Raw genomic sequence first — 26,049 nt, 5'->3', positions numbered from 1 at the left:
TGTACTATATACTTTAAACGCGATCTCACTTCGTCTTCACACCTCTTTTAAGTAGATCGTTGTCTTCCCGATTTATACTTTTTTTTTTTGACATTTTATGGATTTTAAAGCAAGAGTGCGAGTTAGAGTGAGAGTGCCCTAGAGAGTGGAGGGAGGGAACGAGGAGGAGGGAGGGGATCTCAACAGACTGAAGACAGAGCCTGATGTAGGGACTGACCTCTTGACCCTGAGTTCATGACCTGAGCTGAATCCAAGAGTTGGATGCTTAGCTGACTGAGCCACCTGGAACCAGGCGCCCCCATTTATAATTTTATAGTTGAAGAAAAATCACATTTCCATGTCATTCTTGGCAGATGTGCCCTTCAGCCTCTAGACGGCCTTCCCAGGGTTCCTGACCTCTGAACCCCAAAGCACAGCTACTACTATTTATCCTGAATGGCCTCTGAGGCCTTAGAGTCTGTAAAAGGGCATCAATCTTGAATGAAGGAACAAGAGAGATGGTCTAATTCACCTGCATTCAAATGAAGATTTGGAGACCAAGGTCCCAAATTGGGGAGTAAGAGGAGATTCTTCCAGAAAATCCCCTTTGGTACCCCAGGTCTCTCTCACTTTGGCTTCTCCTCTCTGCCTTCAAGTTGACGACATCACGGCAACCAGACGGTAGCGTTCACAGCAAGTGCCGTTAGATTCACCCTTGTGGAGGCCAGCCGCTCTGAAATTTGCAACCACACATTGAGGCCTAAAGTGGAACCAAACATGATCCTTGCCTGGTGTATTCAGCCAAACTCGACACTCTCCGTTAATTCCCAACTGATTTTCCCATTTCTTTCAGCAGGCTAACCACTGTAAGCCAACCAAACCTATGTGTCCTGGCAGGCTGGGAAAGGAGCGGAAACCGTCGATGCATCAGAAGAAGAAACTCATGATTGTTGCTGAACTGGATGAAAATTGTGAGGTTCCCCCAGCCAAAATGATGGGATTCTCTTCAACACTCACTCCTGGTAAGGTTAGAAACCAGAACTGAAAAAAGGCAGGATTAAACAATCACCCAGTTAAAAAAATAAAGACGCAGTGTTTAGCTCTCACTTCTCAATGTATGAGCATTTGTTGTTCTGTTAAAAAAACAAATCCTGAGGGAAATGTAGTTACAGGGGGCTCGTTTGGATACACTGCACCTCCCCCTCATCCCCAGAACAAAATGAGCCAACAGCAACAAGAATCCTACAGCTGGAATGCATTCTGGATTTCTGATCTGAATATTTACCCGGGATTATACGTTGTTCCCCGCCCCCCACAGCGTTCCCATACCCATAAGCATACATTTAAAGCCAAGATCCCAAATCCCTTAAATCAAACCTTTTTCATGAGTCACATGCTTTATCCAATTCAAATTTAGGACCTTGAAGAAAAAAAAAAATCACGAACTACAGCTGGATTCACAAGCAAGTTCTCCTGCCCATCGACTCACCACAGTCTTATTTGATGAACCAGAAGGCAGGATCTTGTGTGTGTGTGCTTGCACAGCAATGAGCTCTGAGGACGCAAATGTGTGACTTTGAAAGCCATTGAGTGACCTTCTGGCATGTGGTTGTTGGTATTAGCAGCATATTTGCCCTCCAGATCAGGTGAGACATGAGCTGGTGTTCCCAATCCTTTTGCTCTCCCAGGGTGACCCAGGTCACAAGCAGGAGAGGGGACAAGGGAACAACGGAAGCAAGCAACCCTCATAGTGAGGACCCCGACAGTACTCGCCGAACGAGCCTGACACATAGAAGGACTCCGTAGGTTTGGAAAAAGCCCGTTTCTTGGGTTGAACTGATTTTTGCCTGGGGTTTGTCCTGTTGCTAAGAAGAGACTCTCTATCTGCAGCAGGCGCTGGAGAGATACAAACTGTACATTTGCTTCGGGGCTTTTCCTCAACGATCTGTGCCTGGACAAACAGAGAACTGCATTTCTTGGCTTCCTGCCCATCTGGAGTGGGGAAGCATCCTGCTACATTGGCAAGACATCAACCGGACTCCACAGGAGAATGAACAAAAAGAATGGCCTCCTATCCTCGGCTGGAGAAAAACCACTCACAGGATTTCAGGTCCGCCGCGCACCGTGGAGAAAATGCCTTATCGGTAGGTAAGAGAGGCTTCCTTGCCATTCTTGGAGCGTTCCCTCCATGGTCCAAATGTCACCCATGCTTTAGAGCCAAACCAAAGTCTTCACTAAGCGCCCAGAAGGCAGGCAAGCAAGTCCTCGTTTATGGCCAACGTGGTGGGACTTCGGAAGAGTCCTGATTGTGTCACACTCTGACCCGTGGGAGTTCTTCACCGCTCGATGGGCACATCTGGATATTCAGTGAAGCGAGGGGTTGCCAGACTTCTCAAGTCTTCAGAGCAAGGTGGGGGAGATAATGTTGAAGCTTCTGGGGGGAGGCGACTGGGGGTGCAGGGCTCAGAGAACAGGTGGGTCCTGCTTTACAACGCTCAAGTTCAATTCAAAACAGCAGTAGCAGCAGCACCAGTGACCCTCCAGGTGTTCTATACCTGGCCTCTACTCTCAGTCCAGATGTTAGTGCCTTGCCTGCCACCGAGGCTGGTACCACTGGGGACAGGCACAGCAAGTCTGGTCACTGGAGGATTTTACAGGTTTCATGTCTCAAACCCAGAACCCCATGTTCTGGCCACCCCAACTAGCAGGCAGCCACAGAGGTTGCTCCTTACCAGGCACTACAGTAGAATTGGTAACCGATCTAAAGAGTGTTACCCGAGCATCTATTATGTGCCAGGTCCTGAACAAAGTGGGCGGATTCACTACAGCTTCCCAGCAAGTGCATGGCAAGGCTGCGACTCGAATCAAGCCCGACTGACAGCAGACTTCCTGTTCTGGACCATGGCTGTGAAGGTGAGTTTCCTACTCATTGCATCCTTCACTGAATGTAAGGCAGTGTGCCCCATGTAGCCTGTGCTGGACATTTCCAGGACATAGGGAGCACTGCAGGGAGGGGTCCATGTGTCCAGGGTGGCTCTGTAGTTCCACTTGGGGAGAGAGTCTGCCCCGGAGTGAGGCTGATCTGCTGCAGCATTTCCGAGCCTCTGGATAGTAGATCCTTGAAGGTGGGGTCCAGGCACGCAGCAGTAGTGCGTCATGGTATTCAAACGACAGAGGTGTCTTTCCAGCACACGAATCCTCACTGGCCCCCATGCTCTGCTGTTGGATACCGGGGCTATTGGTGGGCCCATGAGGGAGTCACATTGTGCTCTCTGGAGCCTTCACTGGTAAGTTCCAGCACTGCTCAAAGATGGCTGTGCAGAGCTAGGTTGGCACAGAAGGAGCGAGTTCCCAAACAATGACAGTCACAGTCCCACCCAACAGCAAGCTGAGTACAAAACTAGAGCAGAGGTGATAAAGGTTCCAAAAATCCGTGATTACCCTTCCTTTTCCTCTAAAGCCAAGAGGAAAAAGACTATGGCTCTTTCGCTCCAGAGAAGCAGCCAAAACGAATGAATTCTGGATAATTTATGAATGAGAACTCATCATGGGGCACTTGGGTGGCTCAGTCAGTTAACCATCTGTCTTCGGGTCCGGTCATGATCCCAGGGTCCTGGGATCAGGCTCCGCCTCGGGCTCCCTGCTCAGCAGTGGAGTTGGCTTCTCCCTCTCCCACTCTCCCCTGCTTGTGTTTTCTCTCGCTCACTCCTTCTCTCAAATAAATAAGCAAAATCTTAAAAAAAAAAAAAAAAAAAAAAAAGAATGAGAACTCATCAAGCACACAAACAGGTGGGAAATAAAAAGTGTGTCTTTATGCACACTCTACATGTTCAGCTTCATAGGCTGCAGGCGTTCTATGTAAGTCAGAACCAACTTTTCTGGACTTTTCTTTTAACCCTAAGAAATATGTTTGCATTGCCAATAATGCTCTTCATTTCGGTCAGTGTTTTAACATAAGGTCTCTTCAATTTCACAAAAGAATCCAGTTTTAAACTGAATAAAATGTTTTGTAACTAAAACACCAGCAGAAAAAATTGCTTAAGGAAATAAGAAAATGCAAAGAAGCATTTGCAATGAATTCTTGGCAAAAAATACAATACAAATGCAAAATAGTTCCCCTGTGGTTTTAGCGAAACTATACCTCAGGTATTTAGTTAAACAACCTGGTTAGAACCAGGAGAATTCCCCCAGAGTAAAATAGTTCTCTGGGAACCAAGACATTTCACACCAAGGGCAGGGACTATCTGGGGAGAGATTGATCAGAGTTTTAATCCCCACAGAAATATTCCAGGACAGTGAAAAGACAAAGCTGATTGCCTACATGGTCTTCAGCAGGGCAAAGAGAAAGAAGTTTCAATAATGCAGGTGTCAGTGCTTTGCTTGCCTGAGCTGCGGTCTGGGTGATGGGGCACTGTTTTTCATAAGTGGGTGGATCTGAGTGTGTGATTCTTCCTTCTGTCGCAATTTGCACAGTGCACAACCACGTGTCATGTCTCCCCAGCATTGGTTTCTCCCATGCTGACTCATCATGAAGAATTTGCTTTGGTTGACTCTTATCCCATCAATTATTTTTGGAACGACGTTGGCCAGGCACTATACTGGGGAAAAAATTACTACCTTTCACTACCACCATCTCTCTCCTCAATTATTGCCATAATTTACCCTTACCCTATTCTTACGTTGAAGAAAGATCATTTCCCTCCTATGCTTTTTGACCTGGCAGGAGCTCCCCAGTTCACTCAGAGTAAAGGCTTGGAAGGCCCTTCATAACACGCCCTCTCCCCCAACCCTTCCACCTGACCTGTCTCCCACTGCCTCGGGGCTCCATGTTCTCCCCCACTGCAGCCACACTGGCCTCCTTGCTGAGTACCACAGGATCACTCCTTCTTGCCCCAATTCCACTTGGCTCGCTTAGTCCCATTCTTAAGTCTTTGCTCGGATGTTCTCTGATGATCCTGTTCAAGACAAACTCCCCCACTACTCCCCTGCTTTCTTCCTGATCGCTCTTACCTACCTTTATGTCCCATTTTTTCCCCAAAACACATATTACCTTCTAACACCCTGTACAGTTTACTTATTTCTTATGCTTATCATCTGCCTTTCCCTTGGAGATGCCGGGTCTATGAGGGCAGAGATCTTTGTTGTATCCACGATGTGTCCCAGTCCCCTGGAACTGTGCCTGGCCCGCAGTAGGTACTCAACAGATATGGTCAAATGAATAAAACACACCAAGGCCTCCCCTTCTTGCCACCACCCATAGAGATCATTGGTTTTCACCAACCACAGTGCTAGGGGTGTTTCCAGTCCCTGCTGGCGCCGTATTTTACAAGCAGTGGCCACACAATTCCACCATCCAGATGCTCCCAGAGGGTGAGACCAAGTCGAGCTTGTAGAAAGGAGGGGGATAGTACACGCATGTCCCCATCCCCACAACCCCAAGTGGGGTCCAATCTAAGAGAAAGGTGCAGAAGGGATGCCGATGAACAAGGAAAGAAGACGCTTCATATAGAATGGCCTGTGAAGTAATTGTATCTTACACACACCAGCAGTCGTCATCTAGCAAATAGCTCTTAAGCCCTAGCTTTTGCTACAGTATATGCTGAATCTTCCTTCTCGCCAGGCCTAGGCCCCATCCTGCGGGAATGAGTGACTATTACCCAGATTAAGAACATGAGGGAGGGACCCTGATGCATCCGTCTTCTCTTTAGTGGAGGGCTAATAGCTTTCATCACATCACACACCAGGAGCTGGTGTAGCCTGCTGGCAGAGAGCGTGGGTTCCTGAGGCCTGAAGCCTGGATTCACATCCTACCCCTATCACGTGTAGAGTACCTTGAGTACAGTCTCAGGGTTTGAGCTCCTCCAGTGTCTTCAGGGGGAAAGCAGCCTCTCTTGTATGACGTCCTCACTGTAAAGTGCTCAGAGCGGAGCCTGCCTGCGACAACCCCCCATCTGTGTGAACCATCATTGCTGTGCTACTCAGAAATCTACATATAACCTTGAATATCTTTGCCTGACCTTCAAGTTCACCCTCACTCCCAACCTTATTTCTCAGTATCAGCTCTTCATTGCGCCAGACCCATCTCTCCCGCTGAGCCTGGACTAGTCGTTTTACTCCTTCTTGCCTTTTCCTCATTGTACTTACTTACTTTATCAACTCGACCCTAGAGTTTCTTCTTTATTCATTCTCTCAGTCCTTCCAGATTGAACCCAGACTCTGAAGCTGAAGCTCCATCATCTCCTGGAGTGGCTCCTCCCACTCCATCTGTCTCCCCCTTCCCTGCAGGCGTGTGGAGCTTATCTCCTGGCATACACATGAGAGCTGTTGCTTGGAAGCCAGCCATACATTTTCCTGCCTCTTTCAAGGACCTTCTGAGAAAGAACACTGGTCCTGCAATTGTCAACTTTCGCTGAACCTTTATCTCCATTCTTGTTTTCCCAGGTGCAGCCTGGCCTTGGGAAAAGCCCTACATAGCCCAAGGGTAGAGGGCAGGGTTTCATTCATTCATTCAACAAATATTTATAGAGCACAAATGAAATGCGTGGTATAGAACCAGGCATATATCATTCCTTCCCCACAGGAGTTTACGGCTTATGGAGTTGGTGCTGAAATATATATTAATTTATAATACAGCACTGCGGACAAAAGGAAATTACAGCCTGGCTTATCAGGACGAATATAGTTTTGGATGCAGCCTCAGTGGGGTTTGAGCACTGGCTTTGCTATTGCTGGTATATGACATTGGGTGGATTGGTTAACCTCTGAGAAACTCAGTTTTCTCATCTACAAAATGGAGTGATAACTCATGCTTCCCAGAATTAATAGTTTCTATATTCTTCTACTTTCTGTTGGTCTTGGGCTTCAGCTCTGCTAGTTAGTCCAGGGGTGGGTGGGTGAGGTGAAAAAGCAAGTTCCTTAAACTTGACAATGATAATGTCTTTGTTTCTTCCTGTGTTTGTGTCTCAGAGTAAAAGAGCTGTTTCTGGGACAGATGTTAAGTTTGTCAGGGTCTCTACCCTCGCCCTCATTTCAAAGTGGCGGCTAGGTCTAGAGCAGTTTCTAATTCAGCAGTGATTTTATTTCCCCCAAATGTTTGACAATATCTGCAGACAGTTTTGAATACCACGAGAGCAGTGGGGGGGGGGGGGAACTACTGCATTAGTGTGTAGAAGTCAGTGAAGCTGCTAATTATCATCCCAAAATGAACAGAATGGACTCCTTCGATAAAAAAAATTATTAGGCCTGGGGGCACCTGGGAGCTTCTGTCAGTTAAATGTCTGACTCTTGAATTTGGCTCAAGTCATGATCTCAGGGTCGTGAGATCAAGCCCTACATTGGGCTCCTTGCTCAGTATGGAGTCTGCTTGAGAGTCTCTCTCTCTCCTTTTTCCTCTATTCCAACCCCAAAAGGCTACACATGCACTCTCCTTTTTACTCTCTCTCTCTCTCTCTCTCAATATATATGTGATTATTATATTTAAAATGTTTTTTAAAATTTTTAGACCTGGATGGCAATAGTCAGAGTATCAACATTGGCCCAGTGGAAAGAGTACGATAAGTCATGACAAGGGATGTACTTGCTGATTCTGTGGCTGAAGAGACAATGAGGTTTTGCTAAACCAACACCCTAACCCCAACTCCACCTTGAACTAGAACCCTAACCTCAATGCCAAACTCAATGCTAACAATAACGCTAAATAAACATAACCCTAAACATACGCAAAGCTAACCCCAATCCCAGCACTAATCCAAACTCTAAACTTAATATGAACTCCAACCCCAACAGCAGCCCTAATCCTAACTCTTCTACCCCATTCTAACCCTAATCCCAACCCTAACCCAATCCTAACCCTATTCCTAAGGTCAACACTGACCCCAACCCCAACCCCAACCGAACTCTAACTCCAACCCTAACTCTATCTCCAGCCCAAACTCTAACCCCAACCCTAACCCTAACCACAACCCTAACTGGCTGGGCCTGGTGTTCTTTGAGCTCTCTATCTTGACTTTCACTGGCTCCACAGACCTGAATTTCATCTTTGACCTCTTACAGACCTCTGTCATAGAGTTGACTCATCCCTTAACACCTCAGCTCATTGGCAGGTGTGTACCCTCTACTCCCCAACCCCACATAGGAGCCAAGGGAGGTGCAGAAGCATTGGCTCAGGGCCCTTCTCAGTGCAGCTGTGCTGGGCTGCCATTTTTGCTCTGCAGTGTCTGTGCTGTCCTGGCACCATGATGCCAGCAAAGAGAGTCACTTCCTGGAACTCACCATGAAGAGTGGAGTAATAAAGCCTTCCAGACCATTTTCCCTCCAATCTTTCTAAAGCCCAGGTCCATCCCCATGCCAAGATTTCTGTCCAGAGTAGTGGGAGGGCCTGGACCAATGGGTTTGACTATTTGCTCCCTAGACTTCTGTTCCATCAACTTTCTTTCAGAACTAGAAGGCTTTCTTTTACTTCCCCATCTGTCTGGCATATCAAACCTCCCTGTGCTGTATTCTTGTTTTTCCTGGATGGCAATTCATTTCCCTTTTTTTCTGGAGCTATGGAATGTCTGCAGGGAATGTGATGTGGGAGTGGAATAAAAAAGCCACACCATTAATATTTTCAAAATATTATTCTTGTTGGTGGCATGTATTCTAGAGCTTCTAGGATAGGCCTAGACCATCATGTACCCTCCATCCTCCATGAATGTTAGCTTTCCCCAGACTGTGGGAGCAGAACAAAGCGGGTGATAGGACAGCAGCTTCTCGGCACATTTGTCTGGTAACAAATCATTCCTGGATTTCTCCTGGAAACTCATTCTTCACTTCCCTGAGTTAGGAAGGTGCCTTCTACCGAAGTCACCTGCCTTGATCTTAGACTTAGAGCAGGAGTAGGGCAGGTCAACACCTGCGCACTGTTTGCCTGGTTTATCTTGTTTTCTATGGGAGAAGTTGCAGCTTTTCACTCTTAAGAAAGAGTTTTAACTGCAGTCACCTCATGACAGAGGCTGAGACTTTGATCCTGAGCTTTATTTAACAACCGTGCTCTATTTTGCAGATGCCAACTTATCTTTGGGAAACGTGTTCCAAGAAATCAATCATACTAGTCTTACTGTGGACTCCTGAAATCTTAAAATAAGAAAAGATATAAAAATATATATGTAATATAATAATAATATGTCTCTTAAGAAAACACTTTCATTACAATTTCTGATCTCAGTAACTATGATTTGGCAAATTTATTTTTCATTATATAAGTGGCAAAATGCAGTTAAGTAGTATTAAGTATAAGTGAAAAATTACGTTTTCCTCCACTAAATCCTTTAAAGAAAAACTTTAGGACTTTGCATTCTTTTAATGGCTTTTATAATTTAAAACCCCTGCTTATATTGCTTTACCTTTATGAGGGTGATTTAAAAGCATTGCTGGTCATTTTTATACATTGTCATTTTATGATCATCAGAAATACAAACTTGCAAACTTGTGTTCATGTTTATATGTCAACATCCTTAAGGCCAGAAGATGTTCTGTGATCAATAATGCACAATTTATATACATTTTCCTGAAATGTCCTTGGCTGGAAATGATGGTTGGCAGTATCCAAATTATGGCTGAATATGAATAATGGTGATGAACAAGAAAGGTGGCTTCAGTATGGCCATTGTGGCAAGTTTTATTTCAGCAGGGGAAGTAAAGTAGCTATTGATTTCAATTAAGTTTTGTAAGCCCAAACATGATTTTCAATAGACTAGTGGATCCATTTGGGAGTTCAATGGTACTCAAATGAACCTTGGTGTTCCTAGGGACATACAATTGCTAACAATCTTGCATTATGTTGCAGAAAGTTTGCTCCTTAAGTAAATTTAGGCCCAATAAAGTGTCTGAAATATATTGTTTGCATTTGCAGTTAGTAAACAAAATATACCAAACTTTTTTTTTCTGATGCCTCATAATCTCAGTCAAGAATAGATGAATGTGATATATTAAATATCTTGAGGTGGGGCTACTGTTTCATCTTAGGGCAATGGTTCCCAGCCCTGACTGGTATTAGAATCACCTAGAGAACATAAACAAAATAAAACAATGTCAAAAATCCACCAGACCAATTGAATCGTCTCTCTGGGGATGGGTTCTGGGCATTAACATTTAAAAAATATATATACAAGGTATTTGGGGGGAGGTGCAGAAGGGGAGGGAGAGAGAGAATCTTAAGTGTTCTCCGAGCTGGGCAGAGGAGGGGTTTGATCTCACGACCCTGTGATCATGACCTGAACCAGAATCAAGAGTCAGATGCTTAACTGACTGCACCACGCAGACACCCCTATACAAGGTATTTTTAATGTGCATCTTGGTATTAGAACTTCTGCCCTATGTGAACTATCTCTGACAAATAATCCTGTTGAGGAAAACTTTAAAGTATTGCAACTAGTTTGCAAACAAATTACCTTCTATAACAGTTTTATTTCAGCTAACATACAAGTGGTGTTTTTTTTTTTTAAGATTTTATTTATTTATTTGACAGACAGAGATCACAAGTAGGCAGAAAGGCAGGCAGAGAGAGAGAGGAAGGGAAGCAGGCTCCCTGCTGAGCAGAGAGCCCGATGTGGGGCTCAATCCCCAGATCCTAGGACACTGGGATCACGACCCGAGCCGAAGGCAGAGGCTTTAACCCACCGAGCCATCCAGGCGCCCCACAAGTGGTGTTTTTAAAAAAATTAATGTGTGTAAGATTAAAATGAGGATATAACTTAGGTTATCCCTGTGTGTCCAGAGCATTCACAAAGACAGGTGAACCTGATTATGGTCTCCTGGGAATATCTGAGTTAATTAATCCATTGAAATGATAAGGATCTGTGTTCTTAGTGGGATTTTCCTTCTTTTGCTCCTTGGGAGGGTAGGGTGATTCCTGTTGGGCTCCTTGAGAGTTAAAAAAAACTCTCTTTCATGTGTCTAAAGAGTCAGGTCTGAATCTCAGTGCTGCTGCTTCTTGGTCCTGACCCAGTGCTGTGGTGTGTAGACACCTAGCATTGCTTGAGGACAGGTTAGAGCAGAGTCTCAGGCCCCATCCAGCCCCACCGAATCTGACTTGTGCATTGTGACAGGGTCCCCTGGGGGTTCTGGGCATGTCTAAAGAAGTCAGTGGATTCTTTTGAGCCTTCCTTTCCATGTCTTTGCAGTGAAAGATCCTACTATCGCCTCTACTTCCCCATAGGGCATTTGGACCAAATGGATGATATGTAAGTATTTTTCATAAAGTGTTTTTTATTGTGGTAAAATATGCATAACATAAAGCTGATCATTTTAAGCATTTCTAAGTGTATAGTGGCATTAAGAACATTCATATTGTTATGCAACGATCACCACCATCCATCTCTAGAACGCTTCATCCTCCCAAACTGAAACTCTGTGTCCTTTAGACAGTAACTCCCTGTTCTCTCCTACCCCGGCCCCTGGCAACCACCATCTTAGTTTCTGTCTCTATGAGTTTGACTACTTTAGGTACCTCACATGAGTAGAATCGTACAATATTTATCCTTTTGTGACTGACTTCTGCCAGTTAGCATGATGTTCTCAACATTCATCTAGGTTGTAACAGGGTAAGAATTTCACTCCTTTCTAGGGCTCAGCATTATTCCATTGTATGGATATGCCACATTTTGCTTGTTCGTTTTTTTTTTTGTTTTTTTTTTGCATTCAACTTTGCATTCTATCTTTGGCTGTTATGAATACTGCTGCTGTGAACAAGGGTGTGCAAATTTCTTTTTAGGTCCCTGCTTTCAATTTTTGGGGGAATAGCCGGATCACATGGTAATTCTGTGTGTGATTTTTTTGGAGGGAGCTGCCATATTGTTTTCCACAGCAACTGCACAATCTTACACTCCCACCAACACTACCCAAGGATTTCAATTTCCCCACATTTTCTCCACAGTTAGACACATGATTTACTAGTTTTTCTTTCTTTCTTTCTTTTTTTTAATACACTAGCCATCCTAACGAGTGTGAAGTGTTATCTCATTATGGGCTTGACTTGCATCGACCCATTGTTAGTGATGGTGAGTAGTTTTTTACAGTACTTGTTAGCTATAGACTATTTTATACCACATACACTGTTGCCATTTTGAGATTATTCTACTGAATTTTGAACATACCGACTACTTTGTTCAAGAAATGCTACAGAATTCCGTTATCTATTTTTAGGATTAAATTAGCCACATTTTCTTCTGGAGACTGAGTGAGCTGTAAACACCATCTGAGAATTGAATCATGCAGTCTGAAATACCTTCATGTTTGGCTTAAATTCCTTCCTCCATAAAGTGGAGGAAATAATCCTACCTTGTAGAGTTGTTTTGAGAATTAAGTGAAGTAATAGATATAAAATGCTTAGTGAGTAAACAAGAGGCATTATTTGCTGTTCTTATACATAGTGGACAGACCGTTGCACCTTTGTTTGGAGAAGGGGAGGGACCCTCTTAGGGTTGGGGGATGCGGAGTGTGCAAGGTGACAGTGGCAGAGGAAGGAGAAGGGAAGATACATCGAGGTCACTAAGTCAGCGATGAGCTGTGTGCAGCGTGCTTGGTGGATTTGTTCATAAGAGTGGGAAGCAGTGGGAGGTAAGATTGGGAGCGTGGGTGGGGACCAGGTGGCAGGAGTATGGAGAGTGAATCTACCAAAAACTGTGGGCTTTTGAAAGCAATGGGGAACCACTGAAGGTTCTGTGTTGGGAGGGACACGATCAAAGCCATCCTGTGTTTATTGTTCTTCCCAGGCAGGTATGACCCTCAAACCGTAATAGCAGCATGTAATAGCTGAGGCTTTGATCTTGACTAATACCATTGTTTGCCTTTTGGGGAGTACCCTGGATATTTACAAAGTGCCATGTAGTCAGTTTCATTAGTTAAGAGATAAGATTAATGAGATTTTTGTGGCAAGCGAAAGACTGAATTTGGCTTTGAAAATCACAGGCACTAAAGGAAGGGCTGCGGGAGGCTTAGGGACTGGTTCTCTCTGCAGATCTGAAGTGTGACTTCCCAGTAACATTTTTGGTGTGCAGAACAGCATACCAAGAGTTTCCCAAAAGGGATAAACCTGGCTTCAAGAAGATTACAATCTTATCCACCAGGAGTGGGAGTGCTGCATTAATATAGAATGGAGTTTTTTCAAATATATACTGTCTAATATTTATGGCAAGGGCTGGGTTGGGAAGGAGGGTGGTTGTCTGAGAGAGGCTGTCTTCTTTCCACTACATTTTGGTAGAATTGACAAAGAATGGCAAAGAAATTGTCCAACTTTCTTCGATATTTAATGAATATACTATAAGAATTACCAGTGAATTTCTGGGACTTTAAGTACAACAACACATTAAACTTAGATGGGAGAGCAATAAATATGTAAGGTATTTACGTTTCCAAAGTGAAAGGTTCTGTCTTACGGAATGGCTATTCGTGGCTCTTAGTAAATAAAACCCTCGTTTGATTTTTAAATATATGTTTTAGGGGCATCTGGGTGCCTCAACCACCTAAGCACCTGCCTTCAGGTGAGGTTATAGGATCGAGCCCCGTGTTAGGCTCCTTGCTCAGCAGGGAGTCTGCTTCTCCCTCTCCCTCTGCTGCTCCCCCTGCTTGTGTGTGTGCTTTCTTTCTCTCTCTGTGTCAAATAGATAAATAAAAACTAAAAAAAATGCTTGAGTTTATAAATTGTACTTTTCTTACCAAGAAACCTTGTTCAGTTTATGTTTTATATAGTATGATTCCATAATTAAGGTATTAGAGATGGTTATATTCCCTAAATAAATGATTTTACTTGAAGTGACAATGGGATAACGAATAAATTTTGCAAACTTTTCTTCACTGCCATGGACAACTCTGGTCTTCAGTTTTATGGGCTAGCCCTCAGTAATACGCATGCTAAAAGATGGCCACTGGAGTGATTAATTCAAGGATCATTTCTGCAAAAGGCACATTTTGAGCGTGAAACTTACACACTAGTTGGAGATCACTCAGGGTTCAGTTAGTAAAACAGAAACCACCTTAGGTATTTCAAATAGGAAAGGATTCAACAGAAGGAATTTGGTGTTTGTAAAAAGAAATTGAAAAGTCTGAGGTTGCAAATGAGGTCAGTCAGAGGAGGCACCTGCTAGCTTTCAGGTTGGCCACCGCAGTCTCATTATAAAAAGCTGCTGCTACTGCCCATATCAGGAAAATTACAGGAAACTGCTGCCATGGTCACAGCTGGTCAGAGCTGTCCTGCAGCACCCAGGCTGGTAACTACAAAGGGAAAACTTATAAGTTGCTGGGAAACGTCACATTTGCTAAAGCTGGAACTTCCAAATCTCGCCCGAGGCCATATAGATCATTGTCAGAATGGATTTCCTATCAAGAACCATGACAGCAATGATGGAGTCTGGGACATGTAATTAGCAGCCTCCCAGTCCTGGCATATACGGATGAATGTTGAAAGGGGTGAGGGTGAATGCTGGTTGCCAGAGAATAATTGCCCAAAGAAGTATGGAGTGTCGTTCCCATTTTATAAATGAGGAAACTGAGGCATGGATGTCAGTACATTACCCAAAGACTCAAAATTCTGGTTTCAGAACCAGAGGTTTTTAGCAATTATATTGGGAATTATCCATCACATGGTGTATAGCTCCAAAGCTTAATTTGCTTCCTTGGCTTTAACGCTCATCAGCTCACATTCCTTTAGGCTATATAATTCAAAACAGACTGTTACGAAACGATTATTTTGGCAACTTATTTGGTGGTATTTCCAAATTGGCTAACCTTTTCAACTCCTTCCAGAAAATGTGATCTGGGTAGCTCTTGCAATTATGGTAAGCTCCCTAGATACAAAATCTTGGGTTGGTGATATTTTAGGGAGTAGGGTGAAGAATGATTTGTGTTACAACTCCTAAGTCCATGCTGAAAGTCAAATTATAGCACAGACAGTATCTATGAAATCTCTAAAACATGTCCAGTTTTCCTTATTGAGTTCCTTATTGACCTTGGCTTAGTATGAAGTTATAAGCAAAGGAACAAAATTGACATTTACTGATTATGAGCCCCCCCAAACATAAGCCCCAGTAGAAAGAATGTATATTCAGTATAATTCTTGTAATTCATTCACAAACAAACAATAATTACTATGTACCTTGCTGGATTCAGTCATTCACTCAACACATATTCATCATGCTATGATCGTTCCCCATTTTTCACCCACCCCTTCCTCCCCATGTTCTACAGATCCATTGTCCTCCCTTCTCTGCCCTGCTCTGTCCCCGGGAAGCTGACTCCTGCATGATCAGGGCGCCTGGGCTTGCTGGCTTCCATTTGGGTTTGATTGATGGGAGGAATCACCAGTCAACCCAAAGGCCTGAGAGGCAAGATGGGGCAGTGTTTCCTCTCTGTTTCCTTTCCACATGAACCTCATTTCTGACCATGGACATGTGCTTCCAGGATTACAGATTCTGTTGGGTGGCCTGATGCCCTACAGTTCCCACCGCCACTGGGGGACACCAGGGACACTGTTGTCTCTCCTGTCCCTTCAGCCCTAGCATGACAATGGCTTCCCACTTTTGCCGGTCCCTGAGTGTCTCATAATCCCTTGTTTATTCCAGTAATTGTGCCCTCACTTCTGTGAAGAGTCCCTTCATTAAATTGCCTTTATTTAAACCATCTAGGTTATCAGCTGCTGACTCTCCTATAAGACCACCAGAATCACCTGCTGATCAAACAAGCCGAGTGAGGGGTTAGTAACATCTCGGGAGAATATTCATAGAGTTCCGGGGCTGAGTTTAGTGGTTTAGGGTGGGTCTTTAAATTCTGGAATCCACTTAGAATTGGGCACAGTATGTGATAACATTGCTTAGTGTCAGTGGATACGGCAGACAGGAGAGTTTCAAAGTGAGACTCGATGAATACATGATTATTTGAGAGGCTAGCAGATTTGCCCCATCGAGGGGACCACTGTCCTGAGAGGTGGGCTGTTTGCCCAGATAAATGACCTACTGTCCTGAGAAGACAACTGGCCAAGCAATCTTCATTCAGATTAATGAGTATTATTGGAAGATCTTGTTGGTTTAAGACCTTATTTTTGTGGGCATAACTCCCCCAAACAAATGATAGAGTCATGTTGATAGAAGAGCCGCTGGGCTGCAGGCATCTGCCCAGTCACGTAGTGCCCACTGCGGTCATCCTGCAGCCCAAGCTAGAGGGCAGACCTTTGCCTTCCAGGGGGCACCCTCAGTCCAGGTCTCCTCCACCGCTTGAGTTCTGATTGTGCACCAGGTTTCTGGGGGCGCTCATTTCAACCCGTACAGAGGCCAGATGTTCTCGTTCTTATTGCTGGGGGATCCTCTCGTAGCTCATTGAATGAGACAGTGGCCCCAGAGCAGCTGTAAGGTTTCTGGAGATCACACATACGAGCACAGCAACACAGACAAATAGGAAAAGAACAATTATATTCAGAGTTCATAGTATATTTCTGTGCCAGCAGCCAAGAGTGTCCGAATTAAATCAGGAGAACAGACCGACCCTTGTCTGAAGAGTCCTCAGAGCCAGGTATGGGGGTATTAGCCAAATCACCTCATTTTATATTTTTGTTTTATTTTGTTTTGTTGGCTTTCTGGATTTTTTTTTTCTTTTTTTTTCTTTAAATAAAAGCAGAGATCCCAGAGGGCTCTGTAGGGATGTAAGGACAACATTTTTCCACTAATAGAGGCCCTATTCCCCTTCGAGAGGCCAAGAGCATATCTAAAGTAGCTCTACTTGGCGATGATGGGAGACAAGTTGTTTGGAGTGAAACGTTTTACTGGCTTAAGTGGGAAACAGAAGGGGCTGCTCATGGTTGTGTGTTTACCTTAAACTCATCTTGTTAAGTCATTTATCACAATGTTCTCTGATTTTCCCATTTTTAAAATGAGGGAGGTTGGGTGTTTTTTATTTTTATTTTTATTTTTTTAGTGTTTTTCAACCTGGGTTGGGACCCATTCATGCGTAGTGAAATCAATAAGATACGTCACAACCAATTTAAAAAAAGAAATAGATTAGAACATAAATATCTCATGGTTTCACATAGTAAGGGTAAGTATTCTCTTGTGAGAGTACGTATGGCAGGCCAGGAGAAACAGGTTTACAAACACTGGATTAAATCATCTTTCACAGCCATTCCTGTGATTCTCAAATTCCCATAATGAACGTGCTTCATGTACTCAGCGCACAGTGTAAACTTCTACATGTTTCTGAACAACGTTTTGTGTGTTATGTGGAAAAGATAAACAGGCCTGGGTTTTGGAAGTTCCAGGTTGTGAGGGATTGAAATGCCTTGCCTCAGCAGAAGGACCTTTCTAGATCGTCACTGGAGATCTTCTATTTTTAAATATTTGGTATGATTAAAACCAACCATTATGAACATGAGCAATTTGATTTTTTTTAAATTTCCAAATTTTAAACGTTTACTTTCTTTTGAATTCTCTTTGAATTCTTTTGAATTCTCTTCCAGTTGTTGTTCATGTGTGTTTACACATCTTACCTGGTTGTTAAAAAGAACGTGTATTTATGTTCAGGGTCACAACACTTTCTTTTTCTAAAGATTTTATTGGCTTATTTGAAAGAGAGAGAGAGTACGTGGGCAGGAGACAAGGGAGGGGAGATCAGAGGGTGAGAGAGAAGCAGACTGCCCCCCCGCCCCCCGCCAGCACAGAGTGGGATGAGGGACTCGATCGAAGCACCTGAGCCGAAGGCAGCTTCTTAACCCACTGAGCCACCCAGGTGCCCCCTTCACGACACTTTCTTATAAAGATTGCTACTTAGTGAAAACAGACCCAGGTTAGAGCTGTTACGGCTAGAGAGCATTCAGTTGTGTTCATATGTAAACAGTGTGATTTCAAAACACAAAATGGTCTCTACCATCAGAAGTTTTGCGCTGACCATCTCTGACAAACAGTTGGGTGTTTTCCTTGATCAAACCCTGTGCTGATTTTAAAAGCTGGTAATTTCTGATGCTGGCTGAGTCAAGTGTTTAGAAGGACAGGGATCCTCCATCCTGCCGCTAGAACTGTTAAAGCGTCCTTATCAGTAAAGCTGAGTATCAAGCTGGAATGCTGGCTGGGTTAGGGCAGGGAGGAATGCTCAGAGGTGAGCTGTGGCCAAGACAGCTGGTTCTGGAAGGAAGAAAACCCTAGAAGCACAAGGGTCAGAGCCAGAATTATCTTTAGTATCTCCTCATTGAACCCAATCCCCATTTTCCATGTAGGAAACAGGCTCAGATGGTGACTTTCCTTGTTTATATAATGCAGATAACAAAAGTTGGATCTTCTGACAACACCATTGCTGACGCTACTTCTGAAGTTTCAGGAGAGGATGATCCTGCAGACACCAGAAATGCACAAGACACAAGGGAATACAAAACATATGCAATCCAGAAAAGCACAAGTCAGGGAGTGGGCCATTTTCATGGTCAAAGTGGCAAAAGAGGTTGGGACTACAGAGATCCCTCAACCCAGAAAGTGTAAGGCAACCACTTGCAAGTTCAGCGCTTAGGCAAAGTTTGGGGACTGGATGTTCCCCCTGTACTAACAGGAGCTGGGGTCAAGGCATGAACGGCCACAAATCTGCAGGGACGCTGAGAGGCCAAGGAAGGAAAAGTGAATCTTTCTGTTACATGGCTCTGACAGAGACAAAAACAAAGACATTTCCCGGTGGGAAGCAGGAAGCAAATTATCATATGGAGTTGCTAGATAAAATACGGGACACCCATTAAGTTTAAATTTCAGATAGACCACAGATAATTTTTTAGTGTAAGTATGTCTTGTGCAATATTGTCCAGTATTATATAGTACATATATATAAGCAAATAACAATTCTTTGTGGTTTGTCTGAAATTCAAATGTAAGTGGTCATCTCATGTTTTTATTTCCTATATCTCGCAACTCTACTGTCCCAGCTAGACTAGTAAGAAACATGATTATTCTCAAGGGTGCTAGACGGTCAGACTCGGGGGTTTTGGAGCCACAAAGCTCTCTCCGGCACTGGGACAGCCTAGAAACGTACAAAGAAACGTACAAACCATTGCCAGAGCTTCATCTTCCCTTCCGCATAAATAGGTTGTAGTTTTACGAAGGACTCAGTTATTAACATGATCTTGACGCTGAGTTCTCAGACTTCTCAACCATCTCTGTAAGTTTCCAGAGGCGTGCAAGTTCACTAACCGGTTACAGAGCCAGTGCATGGGTGGGGGGAAATAGTTCCCAGCGTGGAAAGGCCAGGGGATGATGAAAGCCTTGCAGGACAAGCACGTCCTGCCTCCAGCAAAGAGCAACGGCTGTCCCAGCTCTAGACTCAATACTGGCGGACAGTTTGTGGGCACTCCGCTCCGTTGATGTAAAAACATGCATTTGAAAAGGCTATTTCTATGCTCTATTAAGTTATTTCTAATTATTTTAAGGAAAACTGATGTGGAAAAATCTGAACTTGGAAAGGAAGCCCAGGAGTTGCTACTCCTATAGGAAATGTAGCAGGAGAATGTCTCTTGCAGCATTGTTAGTGGTGGTAGGGGGGAAAAAAAAAGACAAGGGAAAAGCGGAATGTCCATCAAAGGGACATGGTTGAGCAAATCATTATGTATTTACATGTGAGAAATTTGTTAACTCTGGCTCTTATCAAACATAATTAGCTAGCACCATAAGCACTTAAATGGGGGGATTACTGTGCTGTATAATTCAGTGGGAAAGAAGAAAGGATAATGTGTACAATAGAATTTGTTTTAATAAGAAGGTTGGGGCACCTGGGTGGCTCAGCGGATTAAGCCTTTGCCTTCGGCTCAGGTCATGATCCCGGGGTCCTGGGATCGAGCCCCACATCGGGCTCTCTGCTTGGCAGGGAGCCTGCTTCTCCCTCTCTCTCTCTGCCTGCCTCTCTGCCTACTTGTGATCTCTCTCTGCCAAATAAATAAATAAAATCTTTTAAAAATAAAATAAGAAGAGTGAAAACAAGAAGTAAAATTCTGCCACGCTTCAGTAAGCGTAGGTGTGTATTTGTATATATTTTTATGAGCGGAGCATGGGAAGATCCACATTGGATGGTCAGTATCTGTTATCTGGGGTGAAGTGGGAGTTGGCGGAGAGATTTTTTGCTTTTTGCTTGTAAGTCTCTGGATTCTCTGACTTATTGCAACAAGTATGTATTACTTATGAAACTAAGGAAAAAATTAATGTCAAATAAAACATAAAACATTACATGACATGTAGATAAAAAAGGCTTCACCCAAGGGCTTCTTTAAATAGTAGGCTCCCTACAGAACTCCTTCTTCTCCAATTCAATGAACGTATTTAAAATGTATTTCAATTCACAAAATTTTAGCTGACAGTTTTTCAAGGAATGGAACTTGCACTATGGTATATTCATGCCATTTATCCATGGGATCTAACCAGAAGAAAAGTTTGGAAAATGCTAGGTATTGTGAGAAAATTGAGATGAGTTAATGGTAATAAACAGCTTTATCAGGATCACAAAGCTGGGACTCAGTTATCTGTGAAGTTACAGAACACACACGCTCTGTGTATCTTTCTTGCAATGAAAAAGCAGTACATGTTTGTATATATTTGTAAAGTCTTACTTTAAAAAAAGATGTTATTTATTTATTTGACAGAGAGAGAGACAGAGAGAGAGGGAACACAAGCAGGGGGTGTGGGAGAGGGATAAGCAGGCTTCCTGTTGAGCAGGGAGCCCAATGTGGGGCTCGATCCCACAGCCCTGGGATCATGACCTGAGCCAAAAGCAGAGGCTTAATGACTGAGCCACCCAGGTGCCCCAAAGTCTTACTTTTAAAGATGTGTCCATTCTCTGCTTGTATCATTCAACTAGTGTCTGAAGTCCTGATTTTTGAGGTCCCCATTCTCAATGCTGAGCAGTGTTCTAATCTGACATTTTATAGAGTTACCATCGCCAAGTCTGTACTCTAGAGAGTTTTATGTATTTAGATCCAAGAACAGAAAAGTATTAGGTGCTTTTTTATATCTCTGTATATTTTATATATTTGTATTAAAAAGGTATGTATATATTTCCTTTGTTTTCTACAACGACCACAGATTTTCTTTTTTTTGGAATGGGGTATGTAAATAAAAATAAATATGAAGTGTGTAATGATGTGTTTTTTGTTTTGTTTTTTTTGTAATGATGTTGTTTATGGGGAGAGGGCAGGTGTCAAATATGGTTGATAGGTAAATAGAATGAGGGTCAATCACCTTTGTATTTCCCTCAATTTCCAGCTGAATGGCAGTACTGAATTGGTTTCCATCTACAGGTGGAGGTCGGTGGGGAGGAGAAGGCTTTTTGCTTTGAACTCATGCTAGATCACTAAATTTGTCGGGCATCTGTCCTGTCCATAAAATTGTAAGAAAAGGATACCAAATATCCATACCAAAAGCAAAAATCATTGCAAAGACGATGAGATAAAATGCATGAATTGTTCTGAGGCCCTTGGAACTGGTGGGATCAGTCCATGGAATACCATTGTTAATTTGCTGCCTTGTTGGGCCCCAAACCAAATAGAAACAAAAGAAAGCCCTCACAGGTACGTATTTAACAATATTCTACTTTGTAAATAGATTAGTATAATAAAGTAATAAAGTATAATAAAGTAAAGATATTTTTCAGTTTTGTGAGATTTATTGTTAAGACACATAAAAACTCTGGGCTGCCCCCAGATAAAATGTTTACAGCTCCAGGAACGAACTCATGGCATTGTAGCCCTTTGAACAGTGCGAGCATCCCATGTCTTGGTTTCCTCTAACACGTCATCGAGGAACTTGACCCAACCTGTTCCGAATGCCAGAATGGTGCCTGTTCTTCTAACCTGAGGGCATTTCTGTAGTCTCCTGGAGCTCCTGCCACTGGACCACTTCTGATCCATGGGAATTCTCGACATTTTGAAGCCACGGGGAGAAAACTATTCTTTGGACTGGAAATATTGGAGGAGATTGAAATGTATGCAAGTTTTTAAACGTGCTTTCCACATCTGAAACCGTTTTATGGACACAAGAGGATAATACTGGAATGTACATAATTTGGTTTCCTCATAAAGTTTGGTATTTTTGAGACCAAACTGAAAAAGTTTTTTTGTGAGAAACGTGAGCTTCTCTTTTAATCACAAAGTCCAAGAAAACATTCGATTTACTTAATGATTCCATGTTTGCAAAAAAAAAAAAAAAAGAAAGAAAAAAATCATCTCAGGACTTCTTTCCTCTGTGAGAAGAGAAAGTTCCAGCAAGGCCAGTCATCCTTCAGGAGAAGGCATGCCTCTGGTTGTGGTGCCCCTGTGAAACAAGCTCCACCTTCCTGTGGCCATATCTGCTCCGTAGCTCTAGTCACTGTTCCCTATTCTGCCCTGTACCCTTTAGGCTCGAAGGATTTGGTGGTAAATCCATGGTCAAAACCACCTTACTATTAGTCCAACAGCTTGCATGCACACACATAAAGTCCAGAAGAAAGAACAAAACAGCTCTGTACATCCCTTCATGTGGATTACGGCCCATAAGCATCTATCAGGTAGAGATTTGAGAGGGACTGCTTTGCTCTCTTTGGTTCACATGAGCTCCTCCGTGGCTCTGGTGCAGAGCTGCCACGTATCATAAAGGACGCTGAGTTACACTTGGACTTCACAGAAATGAATGCAGGCAATATTTGGGACATAGATTAATTTGGTATTATGTGCATGCATTGTTTATCTGAAATTCAAATGTCCGTGGGTACTTCGTATTTTATTTGCAAAATCTGGCAACCCCAGTCTGGAGCCTCCAGAAGGGCTTTCGCAGCCACTCCGCATTGCTTCACTCACTCACCTACACACTCATTCAAGAAACCCTTTTGGGTTTGGAGGGGTAGGAGAGGGGCAGAGGCAGAGGGAGAATCTTAAGCAGGTTCCACACCCACTGCAGAGCCTGGCACGGAGCTCAGTCTCACAACCCTGAAATCATGACCTGAGCCAAAATCAAGTTCGAGCTTAATCGACTGAGCCACCCAGGGGCCCCTGACTTGCAGTTTTAAAAGATCACTCTGGCTGCTCCAGGGAGAACGTATTTTAAGAAATAAAGAATAGAGGCTCAGAGGCCATGTAGGAGGCTGTGCCCCTCCTGGACCGGGGCGCTGCAAGGAACATGGGGTGGAGGAGGGGGCGGATGGCCCCGGAACCTGGTTGGAGATCCTTGCTGGAGGACTTGCTGAAGGGCCCTGTTGCGGGTGAGGCACACAGAGAATCCAGATGATACCCTTCAGCTTCTCAAAGAGGCTGTGCCCTTGCCCTTCTCAACCTTCCCGATCCTGCTCTTTGCTGGCGTGGAGGCCAGGTTTTCAGGGAGTTCCAGACCTGCCTTTTGTGGCTGTTTGGGGCTAGGATGGGCTGGGGAGGGGAGGGGGGCCTGGGATTCTAAGGGCAGGGAAGGAGTGGGGGCAAGGGGTCCTCTCCCACAGCCTAGCTGCTTCTTGGCTCATCTTTTAGATGTTATTCTAAATATATTGGGCCTTCCTTTCCTTCCACTATTCTAACGTCAATCTATCATGCCAGGCTCCAGGAATGGACAAAAGCTGCAAACTTGTCCCATTTTGTAATTGTCCAAAGAACAGTTACATTTGAAATAAAAATTTCAGACAAGAATGAGAAAAGGGTCAGGGTGCCTGGGTGGCTCAGTGGGTAAAGCCTCTGCCTTCAGCTCGGGTCATGACCTTAGGGTCCTGGGATGGAGCCCCACGTTGGGCTCTCTGCTCAGCGGGGAGTCTGTTCCCCCACCCCCGCCCGCCTGCCTGCTGCTCTGCCTTCTTGTGATCTCTCTCTCTGTGTGTGTCAAATACATAAATAAAATCTTAAAAAAAAAAAAAAAAAGAATGAGAAAATGGTCAGTGGATGGCCCTTGTCCCTTGAATCTTATGCTTGTGGTAGTTCTGTTTGGATTCATGATTCCAACGGAGATGTTTCTTTGCATTGCCAAGGTTAGGAGGAAGAGTAAAGGTAAAAATGGTAACTAAATCTGCTCAAGGAATAATGTATGTTGGAGGGAAGGAAGCAGGGAAGAAAGGAGAGAGGAGAGAAGAGAGGGAGAAAGAGAGAGAGTAACAGCAAGTTTCCCCAGAATAACACATGAACAAGAAGCTGCAGCTTTATTTTTTTAATCTAATGGTCACCAAACCCCACCAGCACAGACATAAAGCAGAAGTCATCTGAGAGCCAGTACTGATTCATATCTGGGAGAGAGGGAGGCCGTGACTTAGTGGGAAAGCAAAACAAAGCAAAACAAGAACAAAAACAAAATCGTCCTAACTTGGGTTTGATCTTGACTCCAGCAGCTGGTGCTGGGAGCCCCCGGCAGGCAGGGCTGCCTGCGTCTCCTGTCCCCACAGCCCTGTGTTTCCTGGAGGATGGGCCACGGCCAGCATTCAGTGCGTGTAGAAGGGAGAAGGGAGGCGCCAGGAAGAACTCTCTGGGCCCCATTACCTCATGATTCGGGGAAGGGGTTGAACTGAATGAGCTCAAAGGTCCCTTTCAGCTTCAACGCTACGAGGTTCCCACACCTCTTCTGTTTTCTCGCCACTGCTTCACGCTCACAAATTTCTCTGCAGCCAACCCTGTTTAAAAAAACTTTCTTTCTTTTCCTTGCCTCTCTTCTGAGCCTTGGGCATTGAGCAGAGTTCCCAGCAGTTTCTCTCTTCTGCCGTTGGCTGTTTATTATATCTAGACCTTGAGGAGGACAGATAAAGAGATGGATTGGTGGGTCACAGTCATGTACACTAAAATCTTCATATTACTGTAGAGTTAAGTGCCAGAGAAAAAAATCTGGGAAATTCAGATTTTAAATACTGGTTTCCAAAATGCAGCAACTGTGATGATCACAACAAGCCCCCTTCTTATAAGCCCCAGAAAGCAACTTCTAGAGACACTAACTACCAAGTTCTCTGCAAGGTTTGGAGCCCGGCAGCTGGCCAGAAAAATGGCTTCCTCCCCACCATGTACTCAAGGTAACTGCCTCTGAGTTAATACAGAAACAAATCAATTTTGTATTGCCTGACCTGGGCCTACTCCTTAGTTACATATTGAAGAAAAAAAAGAAAAAAGGAAAAGAAAAAAGAAAGTGGAGTCTTACTCAGAAAAGGTGTTATCAAAACCAATTTAGTTAGCCACTGAGGATTTTTTTTTTCATCATCTTTTCACAATAGATGATGGTATATTGGAATGGATCACAAAAGAATTATCCAAATAATTGCCTGATTTTCTCCTTATGTTTCAGAGAAAAACTTGAATATAAGTGAAGAAGAAGGATAGCTTACCCAAAGATCAGCCTCTAACACTGTTGTCTCTAGATGGAATGTTTTTGTCAGCAAGTAATAGGAAACCCATTTAAATTTGACTGTAATAACATATTTTTTATTTAATGTAATACCCATGATTTTAACGTAAAAATTCTGTGGATTCAGAGGCTCTGTTGTGTTATCAAGGACACAATTTTTCTCTCTCTTTCTATTCTGATGCATTTTCTTAAGTCAGCTCTTCTTACGGTCCCAAAATGGCTGCTTTTATCCAGGCAGCACACTGTGATGTCAGCAACCATGGCAGAAAAAGGAATTTCTCTTGTTTTCTGTATGTTCCGTCTGAAGAGAGAGGAAAACCTTCTAGAAGCCTTACCATCAACCTGCCCCGATTTTCACTGGTCATAATGGCATTACATGCTCATACCAACCTACATCGTATATCCTTCACCTGGTATGGGAATAAGACCACCGTGATTGGCTTGAACACACACTATCTCCTAGAAATACAATGTGAGTCATATTTATTATTTTAAACTTTCTAGTAATCACATTAACAACAATAAGAAGACATAGGTGATATTAATTTTAATAGTATATTTTACTGACCCCAAATATATATAAAATACTATTTCAACATATATCCAACAAATGATTAATGTTATATTTTACATTAAAAAAAATACCAAGTCTTGGGGAGCCTGGGTGGTGCAGTGGGTTAAAGCCTCTGTCTTGGGCTCAGGTCATGATCCCAGGGTCCTGGGATCAAGCCCTGCATCGGGCTCTCTGCTCAGCAGG

The 26,049-nt window shown here is 43.6% G+C and overlaps 1 protein-coding gene across 2 annotated transcripts in view; it reads left to right on the top strand.

Moving 5' to 3' along the window:
- Positions 1–1,707: 1,707 nt before the first annotated feature.
- The window catches only part of LOC131829523 (uncharacterized), a 32,886-nt gene continuing 8,544 nt past the window's right edge, over positions 1,708–26,049 (top strand). The window contains exons 1-4 of one of the 2 annotated variants that reach the window (XM_059171390.1): positions 1,708–2,123; positions 2,777–2,892; positions 11,142–11,201; positions 11,950–12,017. In XM_059171390.1, coding sequence (XP_059027373.1) covers positions 11,191–11,201; positions 11,950–12,017 — 79 coding nt within the window. In that variant the 5' untranslated portion in view covers positions 1,708–2,123; positions 2,777–2,892; positions 11,142–11,190. Of the gene's footprint in view, positions 2,893–11,141; positions 11,202–11,949; positions 12,018–26,049 lie in introns of both variants that reach the window. The other variant, XM_059171389.1, reaches the window with a different exon arrangement.

Source organism: Mustela lutreola, chromosome 4, assembly GCF_030435805.1.
Source record: "Mustela lutreola isolate mMusLut2 chromosome 4, mMusLut2.pri, whole genome shotgun sequence".
NCBI classification, from domain to species: Eukaryota; Metazoa; Chordata; class Mammalia; order Carnivora; family Mustelidae; genus Mustela; species Mustela lutreola.
The sequence above is the reverse complement of the archived record's forward strand: the minus strand, read 5'-3'. Positions and strand labels throughout refer to the sequence as shown.